This window comes from Octodon degus, unplaced genomic scaffold (genome assembly GCF_000260255.1).
Source record: "Octodon degus isolate 3935 unplaced genomic scaffold, OctDeg1.0 scaffold00024, whole genome shotgun sequence".
Taxonomy (NCBI): Eukaryota; Metazoa; Chordata; class Mammalia; order Rodentia; family Octodontidae; genus Octodon; species Octodon degus.
Window position 1 is genome coordinate 16,224,978 of NW_004524600.1, and position 10,661 is coordinate 16,235,638.

The 10,661-nt window shown below is 35.4% G+C and overlaps 1 protein-coding gene across 2 annotated transcripts in view; it reads left to right on the forward strand.

Moving 5' to 3' along the window:
• The window catches only part of Vta1 (vesicle trafficking 1), a 61,992-nt gene that overhangs the window by 21,517 nt on the left and 29,814 nt on the right, over positions 1 to 10,661 (forward strand). For both annotated transcript variants that reach the window (XM_004628546.2, XM_023712189.1), the window contains exons 2-4: positions 6,555 to 6,649; positions 9,189 to 9,316; positions 9,920 to 9,995. In XM_004628546.2, coding sequence (XP_004628603.1) covers positions 6,555 to 6,649; positions 9,189 to 9,316; positions 9,920 to 9,995 — 299 coding nt within the window. The remainder of the gene's footprint in view (positions 1 to 6,554; positions 6,650 to 9,188; positions 9,317 to 9,919; positions 9,996 to 10,661) is intronic.

Here is a 10,661-nt window from a genome sequence, read left to right on the forward strand (position 1 = left end):
AGGGCCTCACCACTTGCTTCAACTCAGTAGTGTGGAGGTTATAGGCATGCACCACCAAGGCAGGATAACATTTGTTTTTAAATCAATATGTATTATCCTTTTTGAGTGCCACATTGAATCTAAGAAAGTATCATTCTTCACAGTTACTTTAATAGCCCTTTTTGTTTGTGCTTATATCCTGTTTTATGTTTCTCGTGGTTATGCAAAATATGTTATGTGCAGACTGTGGCACTTTGAATTACACATATTCAGGATTAGTACATGTTTGTCTCCTAAATGCTTCACATTAAATTAAAGTCAGGTTGGAAAGTATTTAATCCTTTTGCAAACATGTCTTATTAGTCATCTTCAAATAATATTTATTCATAAAAATAAACACAGTTCCGTGATGAAATAAATCAGATATATTTTCTTATAGACAGTTTTAGCTGCACATTTATTTATCTGCTTTCACAGGTATTTTCCATGTTAGACATTAATTTTTCATCATATTTCTCTTGCCACAATGAATTACTTGTCTTGAACAGAGTGCTATATGAAAGTATTCCTTTTTCCATCCTTTTGGAAAAACATTTTAATGTATTTACTCATTTTCATAAGTAGATTTAAAGGCTTTTCATATATCTCTTGAAATATATTCTGTATTTAACAATTGCAAACTATACAACCAGTTTAAACATGTAAAAACTAAACTAGCTTCTGTACTAAATCTTTTCACTTCTGAAAGGATCCAGTTCTTCAGTTAATGTTGCTGTCTAACTGATTTTGTAATTACAAAGACTAGATGTATATGTGAAACAAGGAAAAAATATGTAAAGCCAACCCCATGCACTATATTATTACTATGTATTCAAAGTATTATTGGGCTTATTTCTAAAGGCTAAGAATTGAATGATAGTGATTGTAGTTAGGAAATGGAAGCAATTTGACCTTTCTTTGGAGGAGATACATGCACGTTTTCTCATTTATTGTATATAATAGAAATTGAAGTAACAAATTAGAAACATAATTTTTACAATGAAATAAATTGCTTTCTTATGGTGGCAAAAACATGCTGAATTAGTTTTCCCTGTGTTCACATAATCCTGAGCTATTTTAAAGCCAAGGTAAATTAGCCCCATTTCTACACAGCCTGGGCTATTACCTACACTGGTTGACATTTCTCACCAAAATTGATCTGCCAAGTAGCTACCCTAATGATGCACTGTGGATGCTGGCATCACATAAGTACAGTGTTCATTAGTGTGGTAAGAAGATGTGAAGAAAGACTATAGAGAAATGAAATTGTCAGTAGTGTCCTAACTCAATTGTTGTGTTACCATGTTGGCCGGTATACATACAGACGGTGAATAATTAATGAATATTAAGTTTTGTGTGGACATAATTTGTTTTAAAGAGATTGAAGTACATTTAAAATAATGATTTGGGATATTGGAAAGGCAAATACTAACTTATTTGACATTGAAAATTATGATATTTACAGTGTTACTAATCTGCCAGCAGTCTCAGTGGCTTAGATGCGAGGATAGATGGAAAGGATAGTTGGGCTTATATATATTTTTTTATCAAAGGAATATAATAAAATAATTTAGAGATAGAAGGACAAAGGACACTGACATTGTTGAAAAATGCATTTTAAGGTTAAAACTAGGCTGAGGAGATAGCTCAATAGAGTAAGTCCTTACCTGGCAAGTACAAGGGCCTGAGTTCAATCCCCGGTTCCACCGCCTGCCCAAAAAAAAAAAAAAAAAAAAAAGGTTAAAACTGGTAGAAAAGATAAAGCAAAAGAAGACTATAATTAAGAAGTTTAAAAAGGCAGTGAACTGGAAACGTGTAGTAATGTGCATTATTAAGTATTGGGAGCAAGAGTTCAAAGAGTGGCTACCTGATACACTTATTTTGGTTGTACAGCAGTTTAAGGAGGGTGACTTAATTATGGATGGCCAGTGTGTGAAGGAGAGTATATCAAATGATTGGGCTCAGTAACAACATGTTACAAAAACAAACAAACAAAAAAACATGTTGCTAGGTTTACATTCAAATTAGATTTGCTAGCTTATTGCAGGAAATCTGAAATAATAGTAAATAAGAGTAAAATAAGAAATCACTCCTTTGTTTTAAGAGTCTTCTATATTGGCCAGATCCATTGCCATTATTCCATCTCCATGATGTTCTCATGGACCAAAGCTCATTCTGGTTTCAAACTTAGCAGCTAGCTCAGTTTTTTTCTCTTTCCAGGGTTGTATGTAGTACAAGATGAACACTGGAGCTGAACAGACTAGAGGAACTATCACAGAGTATGATAATCATGAACTAGTAGTTCTAAGGGACTTGAGTAGATGGGATGGTGATGTGAAGAAGAGGCCTGGGCTAGGTTAGACCAAGAGCGTGTAGTTCATGGTTGAGAGGCTTGGGAATGCATAGAGCAGTGATCCTCATCCTTTGTGTCATGTGTCTTTATGAGTTTAAAAACAAAATGTTGACTACAAATCTCAATATATTAGTGTATGATTTATTGTACATCATGTATTGGTATACTGTAGTATGAGACATAAAAATAAAGGATTTAAGAGAACATAAAAATACCACTAGAAATGTTAATATTTTCTTTCCCTACCCCAGTCAATTATTTAGCAGGTCCCTGGGATTATATAGGTCTCAAAGGTCTCAGCTTCAATACAGCTAAGGATGGTGATTCTCTTAGGAGAAATAAGAGCAACTTGGCATAGAATGTGACATGACACTGAACCACCCATCATGCCTTCCAAATAAGGAGGACAGTCAGTGCCCTTCAGGAAATTTTGATAATCTACATAAATTAAATTTGGAGAGAATGTATTATTATTTATAGACATCATCATGTAAGGAGGATTTGATTCAGGATCTCTGAAAGTAAATAGCTGCAAAGTATAAAAAATAAAAAAGAAGCACCCACAAAAATTATTAGGAAAATTATTATTGATTTTGGAATAGATGCTATTCTCTTGGGGCCAAGGTACAAATTATAGTTAAATTTGAAAAATAAAACAGTTGGAAACCAGAAAAATTATATAAGTGAATATTAAGATTTTGGAGGTTAAAAACTTAAGCTTAGATTTGATAGAGGGAAAAAGGCACTAATAATTTTGCAAATGTGAGCATGTTAAGCCTCTGTATTTTGAAACGGTATTCAAAAAAAAAGGGTGGGCATAGTAGTTGCAGTCAATTTTTTTATTATCTCAAGAATGTGATGTACTTTAAAAACAGAAATGCAACACAAACCCTGGAAGAACCAACATGGACAGTGCATGGAAAAAAAGTGGCCAGAGATACAAGTGGTTTGGAAAAGAGAGGTGTGCAACTGTCCTTCCATGAGGGTCAGGGCAGTTGATTAGACTGGAAAATGGGATAGGAACCTAAAGACCTTACTGAACAATATGGCTGGTTATGTAAAGAGAAGACCAAAGGGGAAGGGAAGGGAGATTGATTTAGTCACTTTCCAAAGCAGTGAGCAAAGCAGTACATATTTAAACTGTGGTGTTGAGGTTTCATTGCTGTTTTGTTTGCTTCTCAGAATAGTGTCTGTGTGTCAAAATGAGGTCCGTGGCTAGCTTGAGTACATGTGGTGCTTTTATAGCATCGGAAGTGAAAATCTGTATGACATTTTTGAAACTTTTTCCTTTTCTTAAATACTTAGATGGATCAAATCCTTAAATTTGACAGGAGGAAATAAATACATTAATAAAATAAATTTCCAAGGTGTGACCTAGATAACCCTAAAAGCTTAATCATTAAAATTTTTTCAGGAAAATAATCACTGAAATTAAAACCAAACATTTAATAAGTAACTATATACTTGATGTTTGTCTTTATTATTTTTTCCATGTATTTGGTACAGGATCTCACTATATAGCTCAGACTAGTAGTAATCCTCCTGTTTTCAGCCTCCCCTATGCTGAGATCATAGATGTGTGCCACCAAGCCTGGTCTCCATGGCTGGCTGTCACGTGGTATCGGGGATCAAAGCTCTGTCCCTGAGCGTAGTGCTCTGAGCTATCTTACTGTCCCTTGTTGTTTGTCTTTTTGAGGCTAGATTTTACTATGCAGTTCAGGCTGATCTTGAACTCACAGTAGTCCTCCTCCCTCAGCCTCCTGAGTGCTGGGATTACAGATGTGCACTGGCACACCAGGCCTACTATCTACATTTTTAAAACATGATTTTATCAGGTAGACATAACTGAATTGGAAATTCCAAGGAAACTAACATACTCTAAGCCCTGTTTAACAGCTCTAGTAAATAAAACAGTAGAGTAGATCATTGGGCACCATTGTCCCATGGAAACATAATATATGATAATGAATGATAAAAGTGACATTTAAATCAGTGGAGGAGAATGAGCTATTCTTTCATTCATGCATTTATCTATTCAGAAAATGTTTGTTGAGGGCCCAGCATTAGTCTGGATGCCAGGAATATAGCAGAAAACTAAATAATTAGAATCCCCATTGTCATGGAGTTTTAATTCTAGTTAGGATAGAAACCGAATAGAGGTAAACAGAAGATGGTTGTATGGTTTTAAAAGAAAAGTGGGACAGTGGGGATAGTTTCACAAGATTCTCTGTGGAGGGTTGTTCTTCTGTGTTATAAAGAATCCCTACAATCCTATTTGTTAAACAAAGAGCAATTTAGATAAATGTTTTTTATGTAGCCACTCCTGACTCACAAAAAAAGGTAGAGCTATCTAACAAATATCTAAGACCTTTTTATTTTATTTTATTTTATTTTTTAAATTTATTCATTTATTTGTGTGTGTGTGTGTGTGTGTGTGTGTGGCCAGCTCAGCCCACCAGGGGTCGGGGCTGGCTGGCATGTGGTGTTGGGGGATTGAACCGCGGTCCCTGTGCTTTGCCAAGCTTGTTCTAAGTAGGTGCTTTAGACAACTGAGCCATCTCTCCAGCCCCATCTAAGACCTTTTTAATAGTCAGTGGGGTACCATTTTGAATCCTCAGATTGACAAGAATTTAAGTTGAATTTTTTTTGTGAACTTGAAAAAATCAGTGCTTAAGTATATCATAGATATAACACATATTGGTGCTAATTTCAAAGGGCATCTAGAAATAGCTCGTAAAATGAAAAAGGCAGACCAGACCAGGGCTAGGAGCTCCGCCTGCTCCGTGGTGTCCAGCCTGGGGAGCTATTGCATATGTGCATAGGAAGGTAAGGTAGGGTAGTATCATTTGTATCTATAAAAAACATCATTTGTAAAAATGAAAATTTGAGAACTGTGTAGATGTGTGTTGTTAAAATGATTCAGTTCTGGAAATGGCAGTGCTAATGCTGATCCCCAAGACATATTGTTGTATTTTTTTATTGGTTTATTTAGTACATGATCTATAGGGTCTTACTATGTAGGTCAGACTCCAAGTAATCTTCCTATTTTCGGCCTCCCAAGTGCTGAGATTACTAGTGCACGCCACCACACCCAGCCTCAACCTCTGTCTCAGTGAGCCCTGGGGACAGGGCCAGCACAGCACACAGGGGACCATCCTCTACGCTCTGCCTAAGAATGTACTTTAGTCTGCTGAACTATCTGGCCAGCACAATACTGTTGAATTTATGCAAGTGGTGAATTACAGACTTACCTGTACAGTGTAACAGTAGTTACTACCCACATGGTCCATTGGTATTATCACTAAGAAAGCTGTTAAGGGCTGGCCAACTAGCTCAGCAGATTAAAGTGCCTACAAGCAGGCACAGAGCCGAGGTTCAGTCCCTGGCCCTGCTGTGCTGGCCCCACCCCCAGGGTGTGCTGAGTGGGCAATTGAGACTGGGTGAGGTAGTGCACCTGTGATCCCAGCTCTTGGGAGGCTGTAAACAGGACAATCACCAGGAGTCCGATTTAGTAGTGAGACTCTGAACACCCTGTAGACCCTTCCCTAAAATACAGAAAAAAAGCTGTTAAAATGATGGTGCTTGTTACCACATTTAGTTTTAGTCTTGTCTCTAATACTCAAATTTTCAAGAGAAGTTTACTTTTTCAGAGAGACAGTATGCATAAAAATGCCTAAAATGTTTCTCCCTGTGAACCCCAGTTCAAGACTCTTTTTCTCTGTTCCATGGTGTGTGAATGTCTTAACTTGTTAATTAAATTGTCGTTCCTTTAGACAATTAAGAATCTATCTAATCTTTTTTTCTTTTTTAATATTCTACTATAGAAGGTCTTGCCTGGTGACGTGTTATTATGGTTTTCAAATTATTTCTTAAATTATTTGGGTAATTTTGTGTTCTTGGCATTTATAAGTAAAACCATGGGAAAGCAAAATTATATTTTAATTGTGATTAAATTTTAAATTGAGGGGGTTGGGGAAATGACTCAGTGGAACAAGCGTTTCCCTGGCAAGTGCGAAGGCCTGAGTTCAATCCACAGTTCTGCCCAAATAAATAAATAAATAAATAAATAAATAAATTTAAATTTATTTTTAGGCAAAACGTACATAATTTAAACATTCAGTCACTTGAAAGGAAATTGTTAAGTATGCTTGATTGTGTCAACTAAATTTTCTTTTCTTTGTAGGTCGGTTATATGCTATGCAAACTGGAATGAAGATTGATAGTAAAACTCCGGAGTGTCGTAAATTTTTATCAAAGCTAATGGATCAGTTAGAAGCTGTAAGTTAAAGATAATTTATTCTGATTATATTTAAAGTGCCATTTTATTTTTTGTGTGTGAAATGTGTGGGTATTGTCATTACTTCTTTCTCTTGATCGCATTCAGCAATGTCTTTATATTATCTGAGGAATAAACACATAGATCTTTATAATAAAGTTACACCATATTTCTAGAGGAGTTGTACTATAAAGTATCTTCAGATATCTTCACATAGATGCTGAATCTTTTTCCACACTGCTGTATCTGGCCTTTGGTATATTCTTTCTTCATGCAGTCTCCTGGATGATTGATCAGGAATTTTTAAGTAGCTTTTGTAATGGAATGGCTTATTTCTTTAGTGAGAGGACCAAGGACATGGTATCAACTGCTTGTCCTTACTGCCTGTGTTAGTGCTAGGGCAAGATGCTCTTCTGGTCCAGCCAGCCTTCCCGTCCTTGCAGGAATGTGACAAGATCCCTGACTGTGGCTGTAATCTCCCAGCTCACTGTGGAGAGAAACTGAATGAGTTGGTGGGTGATAGTGCATGAAGAATGTGGTTCTAGCCACAGTTCTCACTCCTGTAATCAGGGCATTACCCTGCTACTCCTAAGCCCATCTCTCCCTGGTTTTTCTCTTAGTCCACAACACTGCATCTCCTTCTCCATGACTGTCAGCACTGCTACTGTGGCTTACCTTCTATTTGCTTAAAGATTCAAAATTAGAAACTTTGTTGGGGTGTTAGTGGGGATTGCACTGAGCTACATCTCCAATCCCTTTCTGTTTTGCATTTTAAAATAGACTTTTCCTAAGTCACTAAGTCGTCCATGAAGGACTGAACTTGCAGTCCTCTGCATTAGCCTCCCAGACTGCTGGGAGTATAGGCACTTCCTTCCCATCACACCCTGCTGAAACATGTTTATTTGATCAGGTACATAAAATTATTACATACGTACTAGCCAACCCAGAGCTCCTTGTTTTTGTTTTTGTTTTTTTTTTTTCCTTTATCATGGGAAAGTTATTCAGATCAAAGCCTGTTGTAAGAAAGAACTTCCTTGGCTGGTTATATTGAGAAGCCATGGGTGGTGGTATTCTAACTTGGTGTGACTTTCTGGCCTTCTGCTTCTGAAATCTTGTCATCTGCTAGGTATAGCCACCCACAGAGGACCTGGTGACCAAGGAGGAAATTCAGCGGCCCTTGGAGCCTATCTGAACTTTTCTCTTTAATACTATTTCTCAAGATACAAGAAAAATTTAAATAGTCTTGAGGGGCATGTCTTAGGACTGGAGGGAGAATGTACTCACATATGGTAGTTATATTTCTAAAATTCCATCTCCCAAAGAGATTTTATAGAGAATATATCTTTCTTAATCTCATTGTACTGTATAACAAAAAGCAAAGACATTAGCTTTTGGAAAAGACAATTATTTTATTATAATGAACAGAGCCAAAAATCTATTAATGGAATAACTACTCAGGAATTAAAATAACAAGTAGGGTAAGTTTCTTCCATCTGTCATAGTTTGTTTTACTATATAAAAGCTTAAAATACATTAGTTTTCTTGCCACAGTTTCTACTGAAGATGAAATAGCACACTATACTTGCAGTGAAACGTTTATAGAATTTAAGTCTAGAATTTTATTTGCATTCACAAATTAAATGTTGCAAACATTAAAGTACTCTTTTAATTATGAGAGTATTTCCTTTGTTTTATGAAAAATTTTGAAGCTTTATTTGTTGTGAGACAGTGTCTTGCTGTTTATTTAGTTCAGGCTTGTCTTCTACTCACTAGGCAGTTGAGGCTGACTGAGGCCATTTTTAAATTTAAATTTTCACTTTATAACATCTTTGAAAAAAAATAATCTTTAAAAAACAATATGATGCTTAAATTTGAAATTACAGAAAATTGTTTTATTCTATTATGACAATATTGAGTAGAAAGCACATGTTTTTTAAAATACTGTATGTATAGTAAAGCTTTATACAAACTTGACAATTTATAGAATTATAAATTGTGTTAATTTGAGGCATCTAAATTTAAGAAGCTTCCCTATTCTGATTCTGAGTTTGTCATCTTGTACCTTACATAGAGATAGTTGTGTTTTTAACATTGCTCTATACTAGGGACAGTAATGGTCCTTCGAGTTTTAGAGTTTTACATTTATAGAAGAAATTGAAATGAGAATATATTTTAAAAAGTATGTGTGCTTAAGTAAGAATTTTCTAATTTCCTTTTATAGTAACAGTATTTGGTATATTATTATTTAGAAATATTTGTCTTCACAAAGATACCTGGCTATATGTTATCTTTTTATTCTTCTTTATTTTGATCTTTAGAGTTAAATTGTGCTTTTAGATTATGAATTTATTCATAGTTGTATGAGAATTAAATTTCATTTTAAATACTTTGGGCTGAGATAGAGCAATGTTATTTTGGGAAGATTTCAATGATAGTCTTATGGAATGAATATAAAGTAATTTACTTAATCATTAGAATTATTTGTGCTTAAGTAGACCTTTGTGATCATACAGACTCATAGCCGTGTGATTTTTATTTTAGCTTAAGAAACAGTTGGGTGATAATGAAGCTATTACACAAGAAATAGTTGGTTCTGCTCATTTGGAGAATTATGCTTTGAAAATGTTTTTGTATGCAGACAATGAAGATCGTGCTGGGCGATTTCACAAGTAAGGAGAGAGGAGTGTAACTATTATTGTATAAGTTTGGATACTGATTATCTAGGGCTTTGTTTTGTTTTATTTTTTAATACTTTGTGAGATTCTCAATGATTTTTAGTTTCGAATGTGGGCCTTACTTTTTAATGAAAATGGCTGAAGGGAAAACTACCAAGACACTAGTAAATGTTCCCTTATAAGCTGATATTTAACATGTAGTACAATTTAAAGTGTTGATTTTAACCAATCACAGTCTGACCCAATAATGTTGGTTTTAAGAACTCTCCAAGCAATTCAAATATTTTTTCATTATTATGATAATATCTAAATACAAAGAAATGCATTGTGGCTCGAAATAGAATAACATAATACTCTTAAATTTCCTAAATTCAGAATCATACAATAAAATCCTAGTGTATTTACTTGTAATTGAATATTGTTGCTTTTTTCTAATAACATTAATGAAAGAGTTCCATTGTATCTCAAACTTAGATTTTATTGAAAACATTAATTTCAAGGTACTTTCATAAATACTGGCATTTTCTCTTGTGTGACAGTACTACTACATGTTAATATTTTTCATTTAAACTAGACCAGTTCTTTTTACTGTTCCAGAAATATGATCAAGTCCTTCTATACTGCAAGCCTTTTAATAGATGTCATAACAGTATTTGGAGAACTCACAGATGAAGTGAGTATACTTTTTATTGTCTTACTAGTTAAAGATAAGTAATGTTACTGTTCATCAATTTTCTTAATACATTATTTAGTTCGAGCAGCATGTCCCTCATAAATGTAATAGAAACAAGGTAGCCAAACCTTTTTATTAACCACTTTTAAAAACTAAAAAGAAGGGCCAGCCAAATAGCTCAGCAGATTAAAGCACCTACAAGCAGGCACAGGGGCCAGGGGCATACCCAGGCCTTCCATGCCAGCCCCTCCGCCAGGGCATGCTGAGACAGCGATTGAGACTGAGCGAGTGGCACACGCCTGTAATCCCAGCACTTGGGAGGCTGTAAATAGGAGACTCACTGTGAGTCTGATCTAGTAGTTAGACCCTGAACGCCCTGTAGACTCTCCCTAAAATACAGGAAAAAATAAATTAAATTTAAACTAAAAAGAAACAGGTAAAAGTATTTTTATTTTTTTTTGTTTTTGTTTTTTTGTTTTTTATTGTATTTAGTACAGGGTCTACAGTGTCTTACTAAACAGATCGGACTCGTAGTGATCTTCCTGTTTTCAGCCTCACAAGCTCTGGGATTCCAGGTGCACACCACCAGGCCCAGTCTCAGTAGCTGTCTCAGCGCACCCTGGGAATGGGGCCGGCAGAGCACGCTGGAAATTGAACCCCAGTCCC